The 27,021-nt window shown below is 37.4% G+C and overlaps 1 protein-coding gene across 3 annotated transcripts in view; it reads right to left on the bottom strand.

Annotated features, from left to right (window-relative positions):
- Positions 1-27,021, bottom strand: part of KCNIP4 (potassium voltage-gated channel interacting protein 4) — a 314,408-nt gene that overhangs the window by 28,789 nt on the left and 258,598 nt on the right. For 2 of the 3 annotated variants that reach the window (XM_065633512.1, XM_065633511.1), the window contains exon 2: positions 13,643-13,767. In XM_065633512.1, the coding sequence (XP_065489584.1) occupies positions 13,643-13,767 (125 nt within the window). Of the gene's footprint in view, positions 1-13,642; positions 13,768-18,604; positions 18,707-27,021 lie in introns of all 3 variants that reach the window. The other variant, XM_065633510.1, reaches the window with a different exon arrangement.

Raw genomic sequence — 27,021 nt, 5'->3', positions numbered from 1 at the left:
ATAAAGGAACTGGCTCACATCCAGTGTGTGTGGTTTCACACAGTAAATAACAATCAACACTTTGGCTGCTTCCACGATGCAGTGGGCGAGATGCCAGCAACGCTTTTAATCAGCACATTTCTTTGTTTAGCAATGCCCACTAACTAGTGTAATTTTTAGTTTCCTATTATTAGCACTGGCAGGAAACCAACAGTGAACAACATGACTAAAGATTTGAACTTAAAAGCTCACCCCAAAGCTTGAGACACCGAACTGTATGGATGAGTCCCTGACATCTGAAAGGTGCTTACTTTTCTGCCCTTACTTGAGCAGAATGAAGGACATGAGCAGTCCTTAACAGAAATATTTGAGTATAAGTCAATTACCTGCTTTAAAACCATGGTGGCCTTTATTTTTTTTTTCTTACATGAGTGAGTTACAATTTAGAAGCTCAGTTGTTGCTTTTGTTTTCTCTAAAAGCTCCTTGTATCCTTAAAGAGTGGAAGATTCACTGTGGAAGCAACTGTACTAACAATCTTCTGCCAAACATTAGCTGGCTTGCACCTTGTTCAGCGTTTGGAGAAGGGCAATGAGCAGGTGAGGGTCTAGAGAACAAGTCTTATGAGGAGTGGCTGAGAGAACTGGGACTGTTTAGCCTGGAGAAAAGGAGCCTGAGGGGAGACCTTATCTCTACAACTACCTGAAAGAAGGTTGTAGCAAGGAAGGGTGTTGGTCTCTTCTCCCAAGTAGCAAGTGACAGAACGAGAGGAAATGGCCTCAAGTTGTGCCAAGGAAGGTTCAGATTGGATATTGGGAAAAATTTCTTCATGGAAACAGTTGTCGGGCATTGGAACAGGCTGCCCAGGGAAGTGGTTGAGTCACCATCCCTGGAGGTATTTAAACAATGTATAGATGAGGTTCTTGGGGACACGGTTTAGTGCTAGACTTAGGTTATGGTTGGACTTGATGATCTTGAGGATCTCTTCCAACTGAAATGATTCTATAATTTGATGATCATGATTACTAATTATTTTATAGCCATACCTGAAAATGAGAAAGCCTAAATTTAGCACAAGGTATTTATGAAGCAACCTCAGTGTGTCAGGGGTGAAAAAAAGAACTATATTCAATCTAAAATGCTGATCTGATTTTTTTTTGTGTTCGTCAGTCAGATGGATGTTGATACTAAGTACTGACAGCAAATCAAAATTTCCTTTTAATCATGAAGTAAGAACTCTGTGAGTTTTGCATTCCCAGGACACATGTCTGAATGAAAGACAATCAGCCTAAAAGTGTGTCCTAACTCATGTTATTTCAGTATTTTTCAGAGCGGTAGTTCTTTGTTTCTTTCAAAGACGTGCAATGGTAAAGGCAAGCAGATAAATATTTGGTTAGTGCCAACTACAATGAAAAGCATCGAGGAATTTCAGCTCCTGCGGAATTCTGTTAGTTCAAAGAAATGCCAAAGAGCATAAAATCCTGTGGGGAGCAGGTTAGAAACTGGAAATCAAACATTGTGCTCATTATTTATATTTTACATAATAATATATTTATCCTTTAACAAAGGTTTTTGCTTTCTCTACTACTCACAACACTTTGTCTCAGAAGGGCCCCAGCTTTGCAAACATAAGAACAAAAGTTCATACCTGCATAAATATTTATAAAACCGAGCCTGACGTTAGCATAAATAGGACTTGATTCACCAAGTACAGTGGTAAAAATCAGAAGCAATCGAGGAAATTATGTGTATAAAGCTGCTGTGAGTGCGAGAGAGATGTGGTCCACAGTAAGAAATGCCTCTTCCCTATTCACACCGTGAGGGCCCTGTGCCTCATCCTGGAGGCTCCCTGGCATTCAGTGTCTGTCACCAGCTCCCCTCTCTAGGTACCAAAACCTCACTGTCACATCTACTCTCGTCCAGCCTGTCAGCACACCACACCGACACCTCCTTTATTCTGCTGCCCAAAGGTCCCCCCAGATCATGGGTCCACAATATAGAGAAGATACTTGATCACTAGAGCTCTACTGTTTATGGTGATCATGGAAGGGCCAGAGTGCACTTCGTGGCAATACTTTGGGCCATAAACCTAAATACCTTTGAGAAAGAAGAATGAACAGTTCCATAAGAGAGGGGAGGAGGTACCATTGCTACTTACAATGACATATTGTTTCTATAATGCAGTAAAAATACATGAGAAAAGCATCTGAATGGAATTTGAAGTTTACTCAGGAATATGAACTGACAACATTTTTTAGCACAGAAAAAAATCTAAATAAACTACATAAATCTCCTTTGGACTGTTCTGAAGCTCTCCTTGTCTCATATGTGGGTACTTGATACATTGCTTTTGGCAGTATATCTAAAATTTGCAGCATAAATCAAATAATTGGAACTGAACATTGAGATAAACCTAAATAAATGGTGATTGATATTTGCTAGCATGTTTTTGTGAAAACATGAACAGTATAGAGAAGCAAAAAAGAAGCAAAAGATATTTCCCACTTAAAACAGATAACAAGAATGGAAAAAGATAACTAGATACATCTAAAAAAGAGTTATCTATCATATGGGGTAGGCCTAAGGAAGAGATTTAATTTCTCATAGTTGTATCATTTCTTATGGAGATCCATTGAGGCTGAAATTGCTGCGAATAAAAACTTCTTGCAAAACCTGCTAAGTTTATGGCACATAAAATTTGTCTTTGTTCCATAGCTGCAGCTTCTGAGAATAGAATAAGAAAATAAGGCTGTTATAACTTGGGCTCCATTACAGGGGATGGTACTACATCTCTTGTTCAGTGAAGCAGATGCTGTATGACTTGATTTATTTATTTTCAACACTACTGGAAGTGCAGCGAATTTTTTGGAAATGAGATTCGGTGTGGTTATTTGATCAAGTATTAGGGAAGATATGAGATTCAAATCTGGAGAACTATACTACTTAGAGATAAGAAACAGAAAAAAATAATCGATCCCTGTGCATAAGCTTCTAGCCTGTTAATGGACTGTTTAGTTTTGAGACAGTTACATCAACAGAAAAGGGATGGGCTTCAGTATCTGGTCAGAGATGCATAAATGGAACAAGTAAATAATTGTTAGAAATATCATGCAGAGTGCTTCCTAGATCAGTGTTCTTTCAGGCATGAGGTTACCGTCATTTCCACTTGACACATATGGAGCTTGGTCACAGAGAGGTAGACTGCCTCACTCAAATTCTGCCCACGGAACACACATTTCACTCTTAACACCAAGGAATTCAGCATTCAATATTGTTTCCTGTAAGGACGAACTTTGGTATCTCCAGATCCTGGGAAAGTTCAGTTTCCCACAGCCACCAGCCCCCCTACTGGTGCTCCCCACTTTGTTCCCAGGGCGTGTTTGAGGAGGCTTTGATCAGAAGCTGAGAAGCAATCTCTCAGATAGCCGGGGACACTCTAAACGCTTTTGCCTGTCAGACCAGAGACATTAAATTAGGCAGTTGTCAATGTGGAGCCCATGCAGGCAGCAAAGCACTGGCATAATGCTCTCTTGCAACCCAGGCTTTTTAGTGTGATAGTTAAGGCTTTTAAAGGTGTGTGGCAGTTAATAAGCCATCCAGAGAGCCAAACGACTCGAGTCTTTAGACTTCTAGTTACATGCTGTGTTTACTGAATCATGCCGTCTCCTGAGTTATTGGCTCCTATTTCTTCTGTTACACTCACCGTATCTAAGGTCCTTTAAGTATATTTCACAATGGAATTGACTGGGTTGAATAAATTCTCTTACTTGAAAGTTAACATGAGAATCATTCACATAATTGGAGTGAAGAGCAACTGTGCAAATGTCCAGCTGATCTATAGAATATGGGCTCTGTTAGATACTGCATTTTAGACTGTCACTCAAAGGTAAACGCTGGTTGGCCCAAGACTTGTAATAAACTTCCATGACACTGAAAGACTTGACCTTGATGCTTCATCACTTGTGATTTGCTGTTTTATTTGAAGATTTACCAGTGTTTATTTTTAGCACAGAGGTAGCATAGATCTAAAGACATTTCTAGTCAGAAATTAATACTTTTGAAATCAAGAAAGGACTTCTGATGATTTCACTGCTTTCTGACAAAACCTACAATTGCTGATTTTGCTTAAATTGATTAGGATTTTAACCAAGGAAAGAATATAAAGAATCAAAATTACTCAGAAATTCCTGGGATCCAGAACAGATCCCTGAGTCCAGCACAAACAAGATTTTGTCTATAAAGTTTTGAAGTAATCAGGACCCAAATGGTCCAACTGCACCATCCAGAAGTATCATCAGATGATGTGTTTATTCCCTCTGCTCTGGTTTTGCAGGCTTAGGCTGCCCACCTGAAAATATGGGTGTCTACTTTGTGTCCTTGAATTGCAGTGTAACAGGGAGACAACTTAGTAGAGGATTTAGTATGGAATTATAATCTTTTATATAAAAACTCTTTAAAAGTAAGAAAACCAGTAGCAAGAAATCCAAGTAGAGGGATTTTTTTGAACACTCTTTTCTCAACTGATGAATTGGCCCACTAAAACATTTTATGATAAGCTGTGTGTTACATTGTGCAGTGTTTATAGCAGTTATATTCATCTCTCCTCATGAAGAAAAGGGGACAAATGGGAGAAAAGAGAAAAAGAGCTGTCTTCTCACTAAATTTAATATCACAACGTCATCAGTGGTGCACTGCACCAAATTTTACTTCTCTAACGTTAGTGATTACCCAGAAACCACAATCTGACAATTTCACATAACTCCAGTACGAAGCTTTCTAATGCTTAGTCCAGATGCAGCAAAAAAATAACTGCAGTGAGCTGCAGCCAAAGAATATATTTTGCTGCTCATGTATTGTAGTACATAAACATTTATATTCCTTAGTTATCCCATACGGATGCACATGAAAGCTCTGTGGCAGAAAACAGCTCCACCAGCAGATGAGTTACACTGAGCAGCTGGCTGGCAGAGCAGAAAGCATCCGCTGTGCATCAAATGCCAGCTTGGCATGGCTGATGGCACGTTGCACTGTCAGCCCCGCTGAGAGCACGGCACAGGGTACTGCCAGTTTCAAACAGGAGGGACTGACATGCACACAGAGCAATACAATTCCACCAAAATACAGCATTGATATCTTTAGAGTAAAATAGAACTTTAGAGGTATTTGGTGCTCTGCACTATTATTGATACTGGGTGCTTAAAATCACACTCTTTTTTATGTGCTGCTTAATCAGTGACATCTACATTTCTAAAACTTAATTCAGAAGTAAGCAGTCACTATTATGAAGACATGCTAGATGACAGTTTTTCCCTAGTGAACACAACGTGAAATATCTCCATGAACACCAGTAAGTCATGAGATGAATAGAAGTGTAGGGGCTGAGTTCATTATTAACTTTCAAAGAAAAGATCTCAATCTCTGCCAGCAACTGTGAAACCAATTGAAATGAGTATCTCCACTGAAAGCATTATGGTCTGTAAATTTGTGACAACTGACAACTGTATGCTAGATCAGTCAAACTGTACCTCCAAATTATTTTTAGTCTCATATTTGAAAAGTTTCAAGTTCCTTGACTAACTCTTGAAGGAAATATATGATGACTGTAAGCATTATTTATTGCTCAGTTTGTTAAACGATTTTCACATAGCCTTGTTTGAAAAATGGAAAAGTTCTATCTAAACCCTTAGTAAATGAATACAAGTGCTTTTGAAACATAATAGCAAAATTCGGCCTTGGCAGGATTTTTTTTTTTTAAGTTTTTCTTTAGTCATCTAAAATTGAGAAAACAATTGATCTGAAGAACAACTGATAAATAATAACTCTGTATTATACATTCAGGGTTTGAGCTATGTGCATTATACATGTCATCAGAAACACTCCCTAGATAGAAAAAAAATATTTACAGAAATCTGTCTGTTGACAGCAAACATGATATCTGGCTTCTAGGTTCACTTGTTTGGAGTTTCATTGTGCAGTTGTCTGTTTAGCTTATGAAGGCAAAGAAAGTAACAGGAGAGACATTAATTTCCAGTTTGAATTACTACTATTTGATTTTCTAGTAACATCGGAAATTCCTTTATTTCTATTTTACTGACGTTTCTATGATATAAATTTAACAGATTTATATGCATGAGGCACAACCTATTCAGGTGTTATCACTGTGTCTATTTGAAAAGACAAATTATTAGCGCTTCTTTGTAAATAAATCCTCTTCGAGATCACAACACTGCTGTTCATACATGGCTTGTACAGAGGGGTCAGCCCCTCTGTAAAACCTTTCTGCACAATGGACATGTTTCATGCACTGTTACCCAGTAGAACAACCCAATGCCTGTTTCATATTCAGAGTCACAGAGTGACAGAGGTCAAATGTTTTTAGTGTTGTTTCCCATTAGGCTGAAGAACTAGGTGGGAACCTTTGACTGACCTATATTTCTCTTCCAGGCTCTCCTCTCTTTGGTCAGCTCCAAGCTACCTCATCTGCAAGAACAAGCCTTGGAGGACCAATATGAGAGGCAAAATACTCTTGCACTAGTGCCATTGCCACTCATACTGTTTTGGTTTTTTTCTGTCTCTGGTCTATATTAATATTGAATATGCATTTATTCATTACAATACAAAGACATGGATTCAGTGTAGAACTGAATGAGACCACAATGAACTGAAGACATCCCACTGACTCTGTGGGATGCAGGACACTGGTGACTCAGAGACAGCTGATCCAAGCTAAAGTGTTATTTCTTGTAGTGTAAAACCTTCTGTTACATAATACACAGTATTTCAGGATACAAAGATGAATATGTTGTCCTTGCCCCTTGTTGTGCTTCAGAACAGGTAGAAAAGGTTAAGTAAGGAAGCAAAGAAAATGGAATGGACTTTCAAAATCTTTGGATCATCACAGAGATATTCAAACTCTTTGCATTATAATCTCTTTTACAGTCAAATGCCTATGTCCCTTGTCAGCTTTTAGTGTCTCTCAAATATAATGCAAAGGGACACATTTTCCATTTGTACTAAATAACTTCTTATCAAGACACTGATTATCTTATAAACTACATTTGAAAGACAGAAGTAAAAGACAGAATAGTACATCTCTATTAGTCATACATCAGAGGCTGTGCAAACAGAATAGGCATAAAGGTAAAAGTTATCTGTGTGTAGGACACTGAGTTACCTTTCTCATACCTCTTTTGTTACCAAGTAAGTTTCAGTTACAATGAGTGAGACAAATTTAGTGTCTCTAGACTATCATGCATACAAATATAAAAGAAAAGTTAAAATAGTCTGAAAGCTTTAACTTCAGTACCCTCAAAGTTACATTGAGGTGTTTCAGGTTTTGCATAAGCTACTGCATATACTGAAAAATGCACAGTATATACCTAACCTTCATCTTCATCACAAAACAAAAAATTGCAGGAATAGAGAAATGATTTATACAGTGGAAATTATTTTTATTCACTGCACCAACTCAGTCTTCCTCTTCTTCATTAGATTGGAAATATAGTTGATTAGATAAATCAAGTACTTTCTCCTCATTTTTTTTTTTTTCTGAAAGATACTATCAGAAGAATAAACAAAAGGGAAGGAATTTTCCAGAAAAGGACAATGAGAATAATTGTATTTCATAATGCAAAACTCAGATGCTCTAGACAATCACCAAATGAGCTTTATAACCTATTAAACAAGCTTTCATTAACTTTCTGTGATACTCACAAATGCAACATACAGTAATACAATGCTTCCACCAAACCATGAGTGAAATGGAAAATTCTTTTAATAAATTAGCATATTTTGAGTGATGAAAAAACGTTTTCTTACATGGATGGGTTGTATGATGGGAGAACCTATCTTTGAGCTGCAACATTATCAGAGTTATTATCTTACTGTCATTGTTTGCCTCATTTGCTAACAGCAATAGGTATCTTAGAAATGTTGTTTTCCCAATAAATGTCACAAGTATCGAGCTGCCAATTTAAAGCTACAATATGTATCCAGGGACATTTTTATGCATGCATGACTTCAATTTACACTTTCTCTGATACACAGCTGGGTAAGATCAATGTTCATCAAAAACCCTTTCACTTTTCCAGGGAAGTCTAGCAGTTTCCCAACACAGAGTTCAACAGAATTCTTGATGAGAATAATCAACCAAAATTAAAAGATCATTAACATTTAAGTTTAGTACAAGAGCATCTTTTGTGCAGTAAAAGCATTATCTAAGTATTTTTAAAATGGAAAAAGTGCTATAGCTCAGGGACATTTTAAAAAACTCTCAGAGACCTATCAATGGACAAAAGAGAAAGACAGACCACATGTTGAGTGCATGCTTGATAGTCTGTGCAATTTATTGTGAAGTACCACTTGTACTAGGCCTGCCACAGAGCCATTGGTTTGAAAGGTTAATGACTGCAGCAATCACAATTTCAATTTACAAGAAATGGGATGACAGGAAGCCAAATACAAAATGGAAAGGTCCCACTGTGATGGCAGCTGAGCAACAATTCATCAACAAGAGTGCAGAAACACTGTGAAACCAGAGTGCTGGGGACAACCTTTTGGGCCTGAGGAGGGTTTAGGACTTGTGTTAAACTCATTTTTGAAGGATAGTATAGAAGCTTTAAAATGGCTAAATGACCAAATATAAGCATAAACTCTCCTTTGGTGCTTTTCCTTGTAATAGTTGTTAGGTCATCTGAAGCTGCTTATCCCATCCCTTTAGTGTATCTTCTATTTTAAACGTTGACCTTGGCTATTACCAAAATAGCCATTGACAAGGTAGGCATTTCAATAACCTTTAGGCCTTTCATGCAGTTATCCTCTATTTCTTGCTTCCTAAAGCATCAGCTATACTACAATGTGATCTGAGACTTTCTGAAGCTTTCAGGTGTGCACATGTACACAGAGTTGCTATCTGAGACCCTAACTCCTTCTGCTTGAATTACTTTTTGCTGGATTTGGCATGTAATTTGCCTATTCTGGAAAATAAAATTGATGAAAGTATCTTTAAAGGTTTACCATTTTATTTTTCTATAAGTAAAAAACACATAATAAACCAAACTTTGTAATCACCAGCACTACAGAAATAGAGGAGTACTTGCTGCTTTCTCATCTAAAGTCAGTCAGAACTACATGTAAGTAATCTGACATCATAAACAATAAATAACTGGACTCAACCTGTGAGAACTTCTGGTCATACCCATGTCAGAACAGACATCCTAGAACTAGACAGGACTGAGGGAAACCAGCAGGCTGGACTGAGATTATATAGACAAAAAGTTTTCAGTCAGGAAAAGACGGGACTAAGTAGAAAACGTGTAAGAGGTGTGTAAAACAGGGAATGTCTTGGAGAAGTACTGATAATGGTTACTCATTTTCTCATAGCAGAAATACTATAAATACCTTATTAATATAAAAGGCAGTAGGTATGACACAGAAATGAATTATTTTTCACAGAAGGCATAATTAGATATGGAGCTAATTTCCCACAGGATGCTGTAGATATCAAAATACCCCAGTAGGTTCAAAAATAATTATCACAGTTTATGGAAGAAACTTTGGTTAAAGTATGTAAAATGAAAAATGCAGTTACAACTTTCGGCACAGGAAGTATTTCAGTAGCAGAGTGCAAGGTGACAGAAGAGTATGCGAGGAGAATTGTCACTCTAAACTCCCCTTATTTTTATATTCTTTCCCTTGTCTGGCCACTCTTGAAAACAGGATACTAAGGGAGTACTGCTTTTCTCCTATTTCATCAATTGTTTTTTCCTTATCATGTCTGGGACCTATTTCTTCCTGCCATACTTGCATAAAGACAGACGGAAAAATGTGCATACTAGAAAGGGTGTTGAAAATTCCAGAAAAAAATCCACTTTGCTTATTCATTACTTTCTGAGACACCTAAAGCATTATTTATAATACAGAGACACCCAAGTTCTTCAGAAAGAAATATCTTCTATCCCTGTCGTAGGTGAAGAATCTTCTTCCTTCTAAAGTTTAAAATTTTGTGTTCATTAAGGTTATTAATATTTGCACTATTACACATACACATTACATTTTAACTGTTGAAAATCTCCCAATTCTACAGGCTACATAAGAACAGAGTTGCTGTCTGTTCCTTCTGTGAGGAGATAAGCAATCTGTGGATTTATATATAGGAAAACGCTACCTGAAACACTGACTCCTAGACTAGCAAGTAGCAACTAGTTTAGCTGATATGGTTGAACTAGCTTAACTACTGCATGTTGATTCCAAATATCAAGTGATCACATAGCAATAGTTACTCTATGGTTCATTGGTTATACAAATACAGCAAAAATCCATATTAGGGCATAATTACGTGGCATTAACCAGAGCACATGTAGTGATCAAGCCAGCTGACACTAGCTACATTGCTTTCAGGACCCCACCTGACTACAGCTCTTCTGAGCTCCTGCCAGCGCACAGCACAATGCTGATGCTGCTGCGTTGCGGAAGGTTGTAAATTCAATCTAACAGGAGCATAAGTCAGCAGAGCTACAGCAACTTAAATTCAGGCCTTAACATGTCTTGCTTTATATAATTAAATTGTTGAAGAGATAGTAAGGCAGGCAAACACCAGGTGAAATGCATAAAGCCCAGAGGTAGTATCTGCACCAGTTTTAATTGTATTATGTTAAAGATGTGTGCCCACGTGTGTCATTAAATATTTCAGTGGGGTTTCATTCCTCGTGGAATGATTAAATAGAATATCACAGAATCACAGAATGGCTGAGGTTGGCACGGACCTCTGGAGCTCATCTGGTCCCACAACTCTGCTCAAGCAGGGCCACCTAGAGCAGGTTGCCCAGGACCACGTCCACACAGCTTTTAGATATCTCCAAGGATGGAGACTCCACAACCTCCCTGGTCAACCTGTGCCAGTGCTCAGTCGCCCTCACAGAGACGCAGTATTTCTGATGTTGAGAAGGAACCTCCTGTGTTTCAGTTTGTGCCCATTGCCTCTTGTCTTGTCACTGGGCACCACTGAAAAGAGCCTTTCTCTGTCATGTATGCACCCTTCCTTCAGGTATTGATATACATAACATACACATTGATGAGACCCACCCCACGCCCCCCAGCCTTCTTTTCTCTAAGCTGATCAGTCCCACCTCTCTCAGCCCTTCTTCAAAGGAGAAGACGCTTCAGTCCCTTTAGTCATCTTTGTGACCCTACATTGGACTCTCTCCAGTATGTCCATGCCTCTCCTGTCCTGAGGAACCCAGAACTGGACACAGCACTCTAGGCACGGCCTCACCAGTGCTGCGTAGAGTGGAAGAATCACCTCCCTCGGCCTGCTGCCAGTACTTTGCCTACTACAGCTCAGGATAACATTTGCCTTCTTTGTCACAGAGCACATCGCTGGCTCATGTTCAGCCTGGTGTCCACCAGGACACCCAGGTCCTTTTCTGCAAATCTGCTTTCCAGCTGGGTTGTCCCCAGTATAGGAGGTGCATGAAGCACACACGTGAAGCACACAGGGGTGGAGATATTGGCAGGATCAGAAAGAAGGGGAGTGGGAAGGGAGGTGGCCTGCGGCAGACAGAAGCAGATGACTGAGCACTGTCAGGGGGAGGCCATCTAAGCGCAGGGCATGGGCGGCACTTTAATGCCATCCTGTATCGGTAGCCATCAGAGCTGCTCCAATTGTATTTGGTAAAAACTAGATATGTGACAGGAAAATTAACTAATCCACATAGGCAAGTTGCTCATAGAGCTGTAGAGCATTTTGCAGTAAAAACTGATAAATATGAGAAATAAAACAAATGCCAACTAAACTGAAATCCTTCATTTCTGAAGTCTAATGCTTGGTCTAAAGATTACTGCTTTAAATTGATTTACTTTTATAAGTCATCAGCCCTAGTCAAGCTATACAGCATTTCAGAATGCAATTGAAAATTATGCAATTATATTAAACACAAAAAACCTGAAGTTCATGCTCCTTAGCACTAAATAGTTGAAGTACATGCATGTCTTCAATTATCAGGTAATGACAAGGAAATGAAACACCTGAATAAAGGTGTATTACCATTGACACTCCTTTGATGTAAGCAGAACTTACATTTTAGAACACCAAAGCATAGGAAGAGCTGGAATTCCTCTTTTCAAAAAAATGGTTAAACAGGAATAAATTAAAATACTTTCTTATAACCTATTATCTTTTTCCATACCTTATTTTATGCGGCAAATTATCAAGGTGCTTAATTTGAGACTCTAATAATAATTCTTAGAGAAACAGACAGAAGGCTTATTTTATCCACTATACTTTGTACCTTTTTGCCTTAGATAATTAGAGACATTAGTTCATGATCTGCAATACCTAGGGAATACTGTCATTAGCAGGGGAATGTTCTCTTATACCCTGAGGAAATGAAAAGCTTTTAAGAGCAATCACTGTTAATCAGTAACACACCAACATTATATACCTTCTGGAACTGAGGATGATATATAGACAAGACACTTTAAGTGACTGTATTTTACTTGCATCATAGGCTTTAGATAAAAATGTAGTTTTAAAACATGCATTTGCACAGCTTTATATCTAAGAATTCTGTAAGATTTATACTTTCCTTGTACAAGCTGAAAATATTCTCTCTGATTCCATAGTTGAGCTTCATTGTGCTTTTAGCATTATACTTTGTTATACAATTTCACATGACTGGTAGATGCCAAAGGCAAGAGGAAGGCCCTTTTGTAAGGGTGAAAGAAAAATGAAATCAAGACGTGATAAATGTAATTAAATTTATCTTTACCTCCAGCTCAGCAGAAGACTTAATACTTGCACAGTTGTGGTACTCACAAGCGAATACATGAATTAACATTACACACTTATGATTTCAATTGCTATTTATTCAAGTTTTTTTTAATATCAAGTATTTTCTATCCATTGTTAATGGTAGATAGTATCCTATAGAAGTATTAATCACATAAAAGATAGTAGAATAAAACAGAGACCAAAAAAAAAAAAAAAAAAGGCTTTTAATTTTTTTTCCTTTGTATAGTATTAATAAAATCAGGGACAGCTCTTACTTTTGGTATAGAGCCAGAATTTAATAATACTTAGTGAAATCTTTTTGTATCTTATTTCTCCGCTGTACTCATGCACTCAGGTCCTCAGTGGGCTCCCCTCTAACTAAATGGCTAATAGAACATGTATATTAGCAAAAAAAATCATGAATAATGATTCCCAGTAAAGGGATCTGACAAATATATATACTTGAGGGGCTAGGAAGGACCGAAGAAGTCATCTAATGCTGTCCACATAACGAAAAAGTCCTCTAGTGCAATTTATGTCAATTACTTCTAGTGACAGCTATTGTGAACACAAAAATCAAAATATTTCTTCTCACTGACCAAATTCTTCAGGACTTACATTCTCTCCCATTATTTCATCTTCAGAATTTTCAGTCTGTTCTTGAACAAAGTCCTACTAAACTAAGTTATAATTATTACTTTCTGCATGCTTTCTAATTTGTCTGCATCTTTTGGCCATTAAACAGCCCAATTGTTGTACAGTGATTGTATCCTCACATGACCAGACACACAGCATTAGCTACTGTATCCCATGAGCTTCATTGCCAGCTATTCTTATACTGCTGAGATTGTGGTGGCCTACCCTCTAAATGGATAGTAAATTTAAAAAGTGCTTACATTCTTGAACCCTCTATATAAGATCTGAAGTTCCTTCTTTGTGAATTTACTCTGTGCTTCCAGCAGTTCAAGAGCTTCAGGTCTATGTCGTACTGTGGCCATTTCCATTTCATCTTCTACAGTGTCTGCAGAACACAAGAGACAGAGAGTAAAGCTCAGCAAGAAATATAGAAGTACCTAACCCTTACAGAAAAAAAAAAGAACGTTAAATGACTTTCTTTTAAAGAACATCTTTTGCAGCTTTAAAGACGAATGGCATATTCATTTTTAACCTTAGGGAAAGGGTATCTGTCTGCTCCAGTGGCTGCACAGAACATGGAACAGCAGTGATGATCCAGCAGCCTGAATACTATCACTTCAGTAAAAATAGCAATAAACTGGAAAGCCAACATTCTGCGAAGGCATACATGACACATTCAGGATAACTTTTCTGTTTCTATGACTCACTGAGCAAAGAAAACTATTTTATAAAACTTTAGTGACTCCTGAATACTGGAAATTTTCCCTTGGTTCATTAATTGATGTGAATTGACCGTATCAGACTGGGATTCTCAGTGTTTTCCTTTTACTGTTAAGTTGTGCATTGGAAAGTGTGTGAGATTGCTGTTGCATATTCAACAGTACACCTTACTTTGAGTACTGTGTAACTAACCCTTCAGGGCAACATGATTATTCACGGTGAGGACCCAAAATGGGGAACATGAGTATTTTAGTGACCTCACCATTAGGTGAATATCTGGATATACACATCCAAGCCTTACAGCTGAGTCCAGTCCCAAAAGAATGCAAGAGCGCAATACCTTTTTTTTTCCAGGTAGGGTTTTAAATGTGAAAGTTAAATAAAATAGCTAAAGAAACTTACAGTATGTATTTTTATATGGGGTGCCAGCCATATACCTGATCAAAAATATGAATGTGTGTATCTGTTTTAAAGTACTCCCAGTATTAAACATAGCTTATGTAGCACTCCAGACTAATTTAATCAAATCACTGCCTTATTCTGGTTTTTTTACCAACTATAGGAATGTAACCTGAGAGAAAACAAACACAGATAACGGTCACTTCTACAGTTCTGAAGACATACATTTTATTTCATCAGAGTATGGGAATCTGCATACTTAAAATAAAGTTTTATTCAGTTCAGTTTTCATAAGAGTAAAATATTAGAATACTCCATTAAAACCATATTATGCTTACATCTTCACATATTTTTGTTCTGCTACAATGCAGTAATAATAACTTTCAGCTGCTTGGGAGAAATCTGGCATCAGAAGATATAGTTCAGCTAAACAAAAAATGAACTTTAAATGGATATAATCAAAATATACAAACTATTTGGATAAATCTTCAGAAAGTTGCAGGGCCTTGTCCTTTCTCCTGTCAGATGTTGCTGTTGGCACTCATCTTGGGAAGGTGATCTCAGCATCACCTATAGTCTTATCTTTTATCGTCAATTTTGTGTTGGCTTGTGGATAAGCTATAACATGTTTCTCATTTATTTTTCTTCATAGGTTATCTCAAATGACTCATAGACAACTACCATACTTGTGAAAACTTCCAATCTAAATGCTATTTACAAAAAACCCAACTGACACAACTCTACATTGACCTTACGATGTTTGGTAATAGTTTTAAAGGGCCAGTATCTGAACTCACAAGATTATAAGAACATTTCAGTTCTCTTCTTCAAAGAGTTTCTGACATTCTGAGGTGCAAAGGGAGAGCCTTGAAAAGCTTGCTCTTATAGATGAAACTGGAATAAAGCTGGTTTGGATTTAAGAAGCTGTCTTCCTAATCTGGGAAAGGTGTAGCAAAGTTCTTGAGCCCTATTTTAATTCTGCATAAAACATACAGGGCTTATATTGCAAGGTTTAAAAAGCAAAGTTTTTTAAGAGAGTTAACTTTTATATTCTTTATAGTAGTCACTTAAGTCCCTATAACAATGTCATACTGTGCATATGCAGCTCAATGATTTTTTGTCAACTGCAAGTCAACACAAGGTGCTGATACCAAATTGACAAGAGTCAACCTCAGAACAGATATTGTTGAAAAGTTATTTGTGTTTTATATACCAGGAGTTATATGAGATTTAAACAGGCTATTGTTTAGACAGAAAGAGACTAAACTGGAAAAGAGGTCTCTAAGCACCCATTTGAGAAACATCTGACCACCTATAGAGAGATCTACAAGCTGTTCTAGAAGCTAAATGAATACGCATAATAAATGTGAGGCTAGAGATAAAGGCCAGACAATGCAATGCTGAGCACAATGTTTAGTATATCCTTAGTATTTATTGTGGTTTGATGATTCAGTAAGAATGTAGAAGACTGCAGTGGGGTGATGTCTTTCTGTTAATGAAAAGTTTCAGTAAAACAGTTTTCTCACACTCTGTTTGTGTAGTCTTTTATAAATATAAATAATCCAAAAATAAGATCAACATACACTTCCACAGTGTCAACTATACTACAGCACTCATGAGTCACTTGAAGGTTTTTAATTTTTTCTTCACAGTTATGGTTGCCATTATCGAGGCTGGAAAGAAGATCTATACTTTCAAAAATGTGTGAAAATATATGAATTTCTAAGCATTAACTGAAAAATAGAAACAAGTGCATATCCACTCATATATATATTAATCAAAATATTCTTACTGATTTCATTAATGAGTAGTTTTCCAGCTAAATATTAAAACCAGGTTTTTATGTGTTTTCCACAGGAGCTATGCTTTGAACCTTTCATTGTTCATTAAAGAACAAAATAGTAAAATAAATGCAAAAAAGCAGACATATTCTTCAAGTAATGGCAACTGAAGAAGCATGTCCAAAGTTAGGGCTCAGTTCATGCCTGTAAAAATTGTGCACAAGCATTTGCCTGCACAAACCCCAAATTATAGCTCCCTTATCTATTCAATAACTGCATGCACACAGGCTTTTATTTTCCAGAACTGTTCTTGAATCTAGTCCTATCTCTAGCACATTAATTTAAAAATTTAGCTAAGGAAGGATGGATTTAAGTTTAGGCTTACTAAGCTAAAGCACACAAATAAGAAAAAGCATCCTTTGAGATACTTTGTTGAATGGCAATGCTGAAATAAGACTTTTCTCAAGTAACATTTTTCTGCACATATTGATAGAAGTGAAGTGCAGAAGTGCAAATTCAGGGTATGTATATTTCAACAAATTACTCCTTTTAAGAATATTACCCTTAAAATTTCTAAGGAATTCACATTATATGGTTGTTATTGCAGGTATTGGCTTCGTTCCCAGTACATTACAATGTCGCTTCTTTCATGCTAGTAGGAATCAAATAGCACATTATGTCAAAATGGGATAATAAAAATGTATGTCTACAATGATATTCTTATTTAATGTAATATTTTCATTTAGTATAACATTCTTGCTTAATATAGCATTTCGTTATTGATGAGAGCACAGATAAAAATGCTGAATGCATCTCTCCAAGCAGCTTCAAACAAAGAGACCGAACCTTCTATTTCTTCTACTCTATTTCCTATTTCTGTTCTATGCCACATTCCTAGAAATATGCAAGGTCAGGCTGGACAGAGCAACCTGATCTAGTGAAATATGTCCCTGCCCATGACAGGAGGATTGGACTAAATGATCTTTAAAGGTCCCTTCCAACCCAAGCCGTTCTGTGGTTCTGTGATTCCTTTTATAGTTTAAGGCTATATTACTCAGGCTATATAGCTGAAAGCAACTTCTATACAATGAATTACTAGCAGGTGTCAATGACCGTAACTGAGCTTTTTAAGCTACCCTGTTTTCAAGTAAAACACATTAGCTGAAGCCACCATGAAAAGAAACTGCACATCCACATTTTTAGTGCTTTTCATCTCTTGAGATGTCAAATAGTTAGAAAGGAAAGCAAGTACCACAGACTTCTCTATAGAGGAACATATGAAAAATGGTGAAGTAGCAAAAAGAAAGCCTAAATCCATACCACTGAAGTCAGGCACTTAATAGGGGCCTGTGTTTGTAGCCAAGTTGCCTCAGGTTCTCTCACAATCACTGGACAGAAGGAACTACTCTTGAAGGTATTTTTTACCGTAGATTGATTGATATGCTTTATGAGAAGAGTATACAGGAAGCACAGGGACCACTCAGCTTGTCATTTGAGGTGTTCAGATTAGTAACTAGAATTAAGCCAAATTAATCTAGACTGAATTGGGTCCACAGGGGTATTTTAAAATCAGTTATAGCAGCCAATTTATATAGGAAGACATTAGTGTCATTACTATAATTTATCTCTATCTAGGTGTATATATATATATATGCATGTGTGCATCTATGTACCGATCTCCATCCCTCCTTCCTTCCCCCCGCCCCCTATTTTTTATCTGTTAGCTACCCTGGAGAGACTTTATTTCCTCACAGCATACCAACACATTAAAGGTAGTGTCAGTGTGCTTTTCCTTTATCTCTACATTCGTATATTTTGTTTTCAATCTCCTTTTTATTTTTCTTTCAGACACATACGTTAGGTCTCATTCCCTAAATAGTGTGATGTTACACAGACAAAACCTGCAGAACCAAGCCTTTCCTTGCAGACCAGTACTGCTGATACTATCCTACCTGTTGGACAACAAACACCCAACAAACACATGCACGCATGTACACAAAAAGATACCACTTTTCAAATACACTGGGAGCAGGTATTTAATGTAATGAGTGAATCACTTCTCAGCTAGCTTGTGGAGCCTAAGTGCCAACCCAGCAGCTCCTATGTGGCAGACCCTAGCGCTGGTATCTTGCCATCCTGCTCTGCAGACAAATCTGTTACCAGCCCACAAATCTGTTCATCAATTCCTTTTAAGCCTCAAAAGAGCATATGATTATTTCAGCAGATATTTTGTCTCTCAAATGAGCAGTTAATGAAAGTATAACTTTTGATGCATGCAAACCTAAAAAAAAAAAAAAAAATCAAATTAAAAATAAAACTTGCTTTGAGTAACAGGAGATGTCGTTTTGGCAGCCGAGCAGGGCAAGAGCTTCATAAGTCGCTCTTTAATGCTGCGTTTGGTACTGTTCTGAGCGTAGAGGAAACCTAAAATATACATGACAGGACTGTTAACAAAGCCTTGAGAACAATTTTTGTACATGCTGCAGAGTTCATAATTATAGCAGAATCCCGATGGGAAAAGGCCAAACAGATGGCAGCCATCCTGAATTGCAAAGGGCAACCGGAATTTTTGAAGAGGACAACAAAATTGTTTTGTCTTTGTATCTTATCAATAAAGGGGATGTTTTTGTATGTGTGCACCTCTTAAAAGTTCTTACAACCCACTTGAGTTCTTATAACCCGCTTCGACACGTCTAACAGAGAAGTATCAAATTATGTATTTGAAACAACACAAGTGCGTTTGTAAAAAAAATTAATGCTAAAATATTTTGAAGACGTATAGGTCTATTTGATTTTGAAGTTTAATATGAAAAACAAAACCAAAACCAAATAAAATCTCAAAGATATCTTTTGTTGTCCTTTCTGGCAGTCTTCTAGTTCCATGGCTGATTTTTCCCATATAATTCATTCGGAAATAACCAAGCTGGTACTTTTGCCTTTTCTGAATATTAAAATATCAACACGGATACGTAGCCAGTCCACCTGTACTTTAATATCTGACATACTACATACATATATAACCAAGCATTCTTTATATTTTCATCTTTAGATTCTGGCATAGTTGAATAGCTGATGTTCATGTGCTACAAAGCAGGTGAACAGCATTACCCATATTTCCTGTGAAGGAAACTGTCAGAGTAACTGCCTGTGAGGTCTAACTAACCATTTTACACAAAATGGATGATACGAGCATTTCCTGGATAGATATTTGCTGTAAATGACAGACTTAACATCTGTAAAAGAGTTGAGTGAATGATTTTCCTGAGAAAGGTAGAGCTCGGTTTGGACTTTGTGCAACACCTGCACTTTTCATCTCGACTGCAGATGCTCAAACACAAATGCTGCTCTGTGATGGCTCCTGCTACAACAGCAAGAATGCAAAACAGATGAGGCAAGAAATAAAAGACATGGACAACAGTTCCTGTGCTAGTGGTACAGTAACCAGGATAATCCTGGGTTATCCCTGCTACCGCACTTGTGCTGAATACCGGTGTTCATGACATGACATTGAATAGTTTCCTCTCTCACCAAACCAGAGTTAGAACCTCCCACCTATAACACTGAATGGAGCTTGTAAGCCATCTTGAGAAAGTATGTACTTGTATTTGGGAAGAGAAAGAGAAAATGAGAAGACTTTAAGGATCCTAAAACTTGTAAATGAAAGAAAAAAAATTTCTCAGTGTGTATATGGGGAAAACATTGAAGGAAATATAATTAAAGAAACAGGGAAAACCAGGAAAGACTAAACCACAGCCTTAAAAAAATCAACCAACTATTACCACGCAAATTCTGCCTCTGTGAGAACAGCAGCTCTGGTGAATGGACAAAACAATCCAGTTTCAGCACAAGGTCAGATGGCCCTAAATGACCATCTCTGGAAATGTCAAAACCTTTCAGTACAAATAATAAGAAAGAATACATTTATTATCTGTAGTACTTAACCACCAACTCAACTCAGAAACGCTGTACAGCTAAATGCATTAAATAAAAGACAATCTGTGATGTGATGGGTATCTCAAACTCCATATTTTTAGTTTGAGTACAAAAACTGAGCCTTTAAACAGATACCTTGTGGTATCAGCTAACAGAGTCTGCAGTATGACACTGTACCTGTACTGTAGATATCTGAATAAAGATATATATTTTTTAAATTAGGAAGTCTTCTTCCATAGACATGATCTAGAAATATCTAGGTCTGCAACCTAAGCAGTTACTGAAGATGTATACAGTGCTTTGCAAAGCCTAAAGGGATATATTATTTCCAAAGTGTTTGAAGCTTAAAGTATGGAGAAAGCAAACAATTTTATTATATTTATGCTCATACAAAAGCTCATGGAATTCTATGCAAGCCATATGGGCTTTGCAGTGGTATGATCAAGATCAAAACTAAAATGAAATGCATGCAAGAAAGTAGTATCAGAGGAGTAACTTAGGAGGACAATATAAGTTTTGTACTCACACGGCAGATGATTTAAAATGATGACACTAAGATCAGGGCAGAAGTGAAGGAATTAGTTCATCTTCTCACGGTATGAGGAAATAACATGGAAGCTTTTTGCTCCCAGTGGCTGCAGTCAGTTTATTCTGCAGCTGTTACCGTCCACTGTCATGACTTCCTGATCAATACTACAGCTTTCAATGTGATCTTTCATGAGTAAAGGATTACTTAATATAGAGAAAACGTTGCACATTGGGCCTATGCTGAGTCAGTGTTTAATACATGCTGAAACATTAAAAATGTTAATTAAGATGAAACATTGTAATAATTTCTGTTAATTCTGTAGCTATTTGCACAGTTTGAAATGGTGAGAAAATCCGTGGCCATTAAGAAGCTAACTAATCTAAGCTTGAATAAAATTTATTTATTTATTATATGGTAAGAGATTCTTGTCGTATTACCAGTCTTCAAAATGATTGTTCACAAAAAGATGAAGAGCCATTAAGCATGGACACACTGATAATGATGGACTGATGCTGCTTCCTTAAACTTCTAGAATAGAATAATACTAATACTTACCCTACCAAGAGAAATACAGAAGAAGCTGAATTTTCCAAACACTTCTTGTTGGTTTTTTCTGTTGTTTTTTGGTGGTTTTTTTTGGTTAAATAATTGGATGACTAGAGATTTAATAGCTGTTATCCCTAACCAAATCAGTTACAAACTCCCCTGGGCTGTAGTATGAAGCTTCTTCAAATTCAGGTTAGTTACCTGTTGCTGCTTGCTCTTGGGTTTGATAATTTGTTCCTCTGCAATGAAAATTAAACTGAGACACACACTTTTCCCCAGAATTCACTGAGGGAATGTCCTAGAACTCATCTCTCTATGACACCTGGGATTGTGGGCAATTGTCCCAAGAGGTGCTCACACTTCACAAGATGCTCTGGAACTGGAGCATGTCTTACATATTCTCATATCTAGGTACTGCTGTACTGATATATGTTCTGCATAAATATTGGGCACACTAGACATCCTTTAGGAGTGACTGCTATTCAGCATAATCTATATCTGTAGTTGTAACTGATAAATGGACCATTGTCTTAAACCTCTGATTTACAGATATTTAAACAAGAGAACTGCAACTCGACAATTTTATTAATAAAAGTTTAATATGGAAAGTACCATGCATACACATGGTCAGTACAATTGTTTTCTGAATTGCTTCTTTTAAAAATCTTATTTGTCCAAAAGTATCTGGATAGTTGTTATGCATGTAACCTAATCACTCCAATACTGCAATGTTGAGGGGCTGATGTAGATCTGACACTGCTGGTTACAAAAAAAATACACAATGAAGAACTAAAATTTTTCCTTATTAAATAACAAATTAATATAATCATAAAAGACTTCAAGATAATGAAAAAGGATGCATTAGATTATAAAAATATTACTTATAAATTATAAGTTATAAGTGATTTATAAATGACGATCTATTCTTAATCATATACATCTATACCTTGACTATCTTATCTCTTTACATATTCACTTCAGACATATGATCCCTGCTTTAGAAAGATAGTAGATATTATCTATTGCCCTGTTGTTACAGAGACAGGTGAGACTACTCCATGAAAAACTATCAAAGCCAAGGAATCTTTACAGAAGTTTTCAGAAGCAAAATATCGTTCCAAGTGTGACTGTTTTATTTGCAGATCCTTTGTAGTCAGCATGAAAGCGAGGGCAGGTAGGCCACTTTTTTGCTGGTGTAGCAGATAAATCAGGTAGTCTGTCTTGCATCCCCACTAAGTGCACGAGATGGACTGTGCTGTGGCTGCCCTTGCCCCAAAGGCTTGCCAGCCTTTCCTGCCTGGATTGAATGCCTGGTGTTCAAAGCAGCACTCTCCTGCCTTGCCTTCCACCTCATTGCTGCCTTTTAGTGATGAGATTTGGGTGATAAATGTCAACAATGAAGGCACAGTCATCTTAAAGCAGCTTTTGGGGCAGGCAATTATCCTATTTAACATAAATTCAAAAACCAGAAGCAACTCTCACAACAAATTCTTCCTTCACTGTCAGTGAAAGAAAAATGTAACCTGTAAAGCTACTCTTTTTTCCCTCCATGTTTTTTTGTGTGTGTTTGTTTGTGTTGTTTGTTTTTTTTTGTTTTGTTTTACTTTTTTTTTTTTCTCAAAGTCTCCATTTATTTGGCAAAGACAGCAGACGAGCTTCCACTGTTTAAGTCTCACTCCACTTTTTACTCAGCAGTATTTACAATCCACTGGCCCCATCCAATGCCTTGGCAGTACAGCTAAACTCCCAGTTCTGCTGGAATTCGGTTTTTGTTCACCTACGGGACTTTAAGTCTTCCCATGAAAATGGGAAAAATGCCTATATTGTGTCAGTTCTGAATATGTTTTTTTTTTGGAAGAGTGTTAGTATAAGACCTGAAAGCCAAGCTGCACAGGTCATTTTTCTAAATCCAAAATTTTGGTAGGCAGTAATAAAGATTCTGGAAAAAAAAAAAAAAGGAATGCATAAATTATTTTTCTGACATAACAATTTATGCTCAATTTCAGCTGTATGATGGAATTTCTCCCAAGGCCTTAACGGCTGGCAGCCCCACTAAACCGTTAATGGTTCAGCACAGATGGAAAGACAAGGGAGACAAAGTGAAGTGCAGATTTCATATTCACAGTTCAGGACTTGTGGAAGAGAGCCAAATCAGAGTATGTGCTCCTTCTGCGTAGTGAGTCTGGGAAATAAATAAAATGATGTACAACATAAATATTTATAAGTCTCAGCCTCAGTTATTTGGAAACACCTGCTGAGGAACTGTGTGAATTGACAGTAGTCTACTTGACAGATCATCAGCATTTTTTACTGAGCCAGGAAAACGTTCTTGCCAATCTCATTTGTCTGTACACGTGTATTTTTAGCAATTCTTCCTCTACTGTCCCTTTCTGTTATTCATTGCAAAATATACCTACCAGCTTCATGGATAACTAAAGTCCTATAAACCGCATCAGATCTGCAATAAGGAGAAGACACGAAAGTATTGAGCTGAAAAAGTGGGTGGCAGCATTTTAGGAACTACCTTGGAACAGTCAGTCAAGAGTAAGATTGCTTTCTTTCACTTTAAATTCCCTTGTACATACTGTTTTAAATCAGCCTCCCAATGGTAGATGCAGATTAGGAGCTGGTACCCACACTTCTCTACCAATAAATTAGAGGTCAGAGTCAGTTGGGAAGTCTGGAGGCCAATAGGACTCGAACATGGATTGAAAACGAAGTACAAAGAATAAACGATCTTGTAAAAAACAATAACTGCAGCTGGGCACTTGTGGGATTGGCAAATGGAAAAGGATGAAAGAAGAAAGGAAAAAGCTAATATCACAAGAGAGAAGAAATAGAGTAGTGTCAAAGTATAGAAAATATAAACCAGAGAAATGGCCATGTTTTTGTCCTTACCATCTTAGTGAAATTTCCTAAATATAGCTTTATTATTCAGACTATGTCTTCCCATGACACACATGCAGACTTTCAAACAGAAAAACTGCTTATGTTATGAAGAGTTTCTATGCAAATATTTAATGCAAACGTTATCTAAAACTGTTATAAACATCTCCAGGAGCATAAACACTGAAAATTGCAGAGTTCTTTCTGTACAAAGCTTGAAAATGTACTACTTTTTCAATACCACTTTGTTCATTTAATACCACTTAATACACTTCCATATGCACTCCTCAGAGCATATGTAAATTTAAGCTGGTTCCCTATGACAGAAAACATATTTACACCAGATCACTTGCTTTCTTTAGGAAAATGTCACTGGAAGTGGGCCATGTGAGCATATGAGAGAATTCACAATGAACCAGATTTGTTTGGTTGCTACTCTGAACTATGCAGCTTCCCTCATTTTTCCCCTTCTGTTGTTTATGAGAAGAGTATAGAAGTTTTTAACTATCTCTAATATGTACAAATGACCACACAATAAATTACATCAACAGAAAATTAGCAATTTTGTGAGGATCTAAGAAAGAGACAGAGTAGGAGGAAGAGGTTTTTAAGTTAGAGGACAGACCCATTGAAAGGAAAATAATACTTGAAGAAGAACACAGCAGATGGTGCAGAGAAATTAAAAAAAAAAAAGAAATCTGTCCAGTACAATAGTTTTAAGTCGGGCTCTTTTACTGTCCTGAGCAATAAAATAGTTGTATGTTATTCTTAATGAAATACCTGATTTAGTATTGCTCAAAGGGATTTTAGAATTGAAAGAAGAATGCTGAACTACAGAACTTAACAGGTAACAGCTCTTTTATGTAACATTTTCTAACAGACTTAAAGCCCAGTATGTAAGCAGGAATCAAAAGACAAAAGAACTATTGCTTTTATTTTTGATTGGGCTTTGATTCAAACATGTTTGTGTAACTTCAATGGAATGACAGCTTCTCTCAAAGAAACAAGCAGCAAACATAAACTCCAGACCAAAGAAAATCTTTATGTGGCTCAAGAATGCTTTATTTCATATTCTAGAAAGACACTCAGGAAAAGTTGCCCCGGCTGTGTCTATTCACAAGCAATTTGATGCAACTGAAACAGACTGCAAGATGAATGCAAGTGATGCTGAGGAACCTGAGATCTTGCAGATGCCTTATGGCTACTGAGACTAAAGAATAAATGTACTTTATCACAGCCTAAGCAAGACGGATACTTTAGTAGCAATGAAACGGGCCCTAACACTGGGAAGACTTGTTTGGACATCTCAATAGTAGTGCCCCTGGTCAGTGAAGACCCTGAAGGGCTGGCACAAGTGACAGGGGGTGAGAGACCCTCCGAGAACTCCCTCGTTTATGGGGCTTGTAGACTCAGCATGACAGGCATGGCAGCATGAACCTGTAAAGAAAACCCATTACAGAGGTTGAATTACTAGTTGTAATTAAATAACAATAACAAACTGAGTTTATCCAGTTCAGTGGAGATTCACTGAGTTTTGCAATGGAGGAAAAATAATTGATGTTTCAATCAAAATGAAGGATCAGTTCTAACGAGGAGACTGAAAAAACAGTGATATGCAGTGCCTGTGCTGTGGAATGTGACAGCAGAGAGAAAAACTCTTGTAAAAAGACTAAAGGAAGCAACAGAAGACAAAAAGACAAGCCTATCAAAAGTGAGTGACGTGATGGAAAGAAATCAAATGGGTGATACAAGATAAGCTGGAATGAAAAAGAAGGGTTCTGCAGAGAAGGGAAAGAGAAAAATTAAAAGTGTTAAAGGGGAGTTAAGAAATAGAATGAAAAAGTAAATAGGGAGATATTTAAAATGTTGAGAGACCTTTCAAATATCATATGCCTCCCTGTTTCACTTCTTATCTAAACTGTGTGTGAGGTGTAAGTGAACACGTACGATGCTGGACTCGGGCATGTTTATATTTGCCAAAGGGTCAGCAGCTGCAGTCAGAGCGGGGCTGTGGCCACCCTTGACCTGTGGCACCAGCTGCTGGAGCCAGTGAGGTCTCTGTACCTCCCCTGGAGTGGGCGGGGGTCTCAGCCCCAGACACTGAGCTGGAAATGGTGTGTGTCCTGAAAATCAGCTACTGAGGCTCCAGTGTGAGTGAGGGGCTTAGTGCTGGCGGTTGGGGCTGGAGCACAGGTCACAGCCCATGTGCGTGGTGCTGGCTTCTGGTGGGCAAGTGCCTGTGTCTTCCCCAAATCATCTGTGTGGGGTGTGTTTTAACATCCCTTAACAAGCATGTCTGTACTTTGTAGAGAAAAGTCTTTTCCTACTCATTAGGACAGTTAGAGAAGACCAGAAAGAGATACTTTTAATGAATAATCCGTGAAGTATACTTTCATAGTGTTCACACTATTATCTAATTACTCTGAGTGGAAATAATTAACCTGCAGTGCTCTAGGCTGTCACTGTAATGTGATTTTCAAATGCTTTATATGAATCTAGCTCTTAGGAGAGACGTCTCACTGAGAGCTCAGAGAAATTTTACAAAATGTTGAAATGAAACCAGTGCATACTTTTCAATTCTGCTGAACTAGCCCCAAGTGAGTCAGCTCTGACCTAGATCATTCAGCAGTAGGTCACTTCCAAGTCCACTGTCAAAGTCAACAGAAAATTTTCCACAGAGTTCAGGAGGATTTATCTGGAGTTTAAGTTTTATATCCCATACTTGGATTGCTAACATTTTTCTGCAAATTTTCATGGATTGTGTAAAGCTCATTTTCATTTGGGGTGACAGTGACATTATACCACCTTTTACAGAAGGCACCAAACCTGTCTAAAAGACTAATAG

The sequence above is a fragment of the Caloenas nicobarica genome, chromosome 4 (genome assembly GCF_036013445.1).
Source record: "Caloenas nicobarica isolate bCalNic1 chromosome 4, bCalNic1.hap1, whole genome shotgun sequence".
NCBI classification, from domain to species: Eukaryota; Metazoa; Chordata; class Aves; order Columbiformes; family Columbidae; genus Caloenas; species Caloenas nicobarica.
This window is presented reverse-complemented; position numbering and strand designations above follow the sequence as displayed.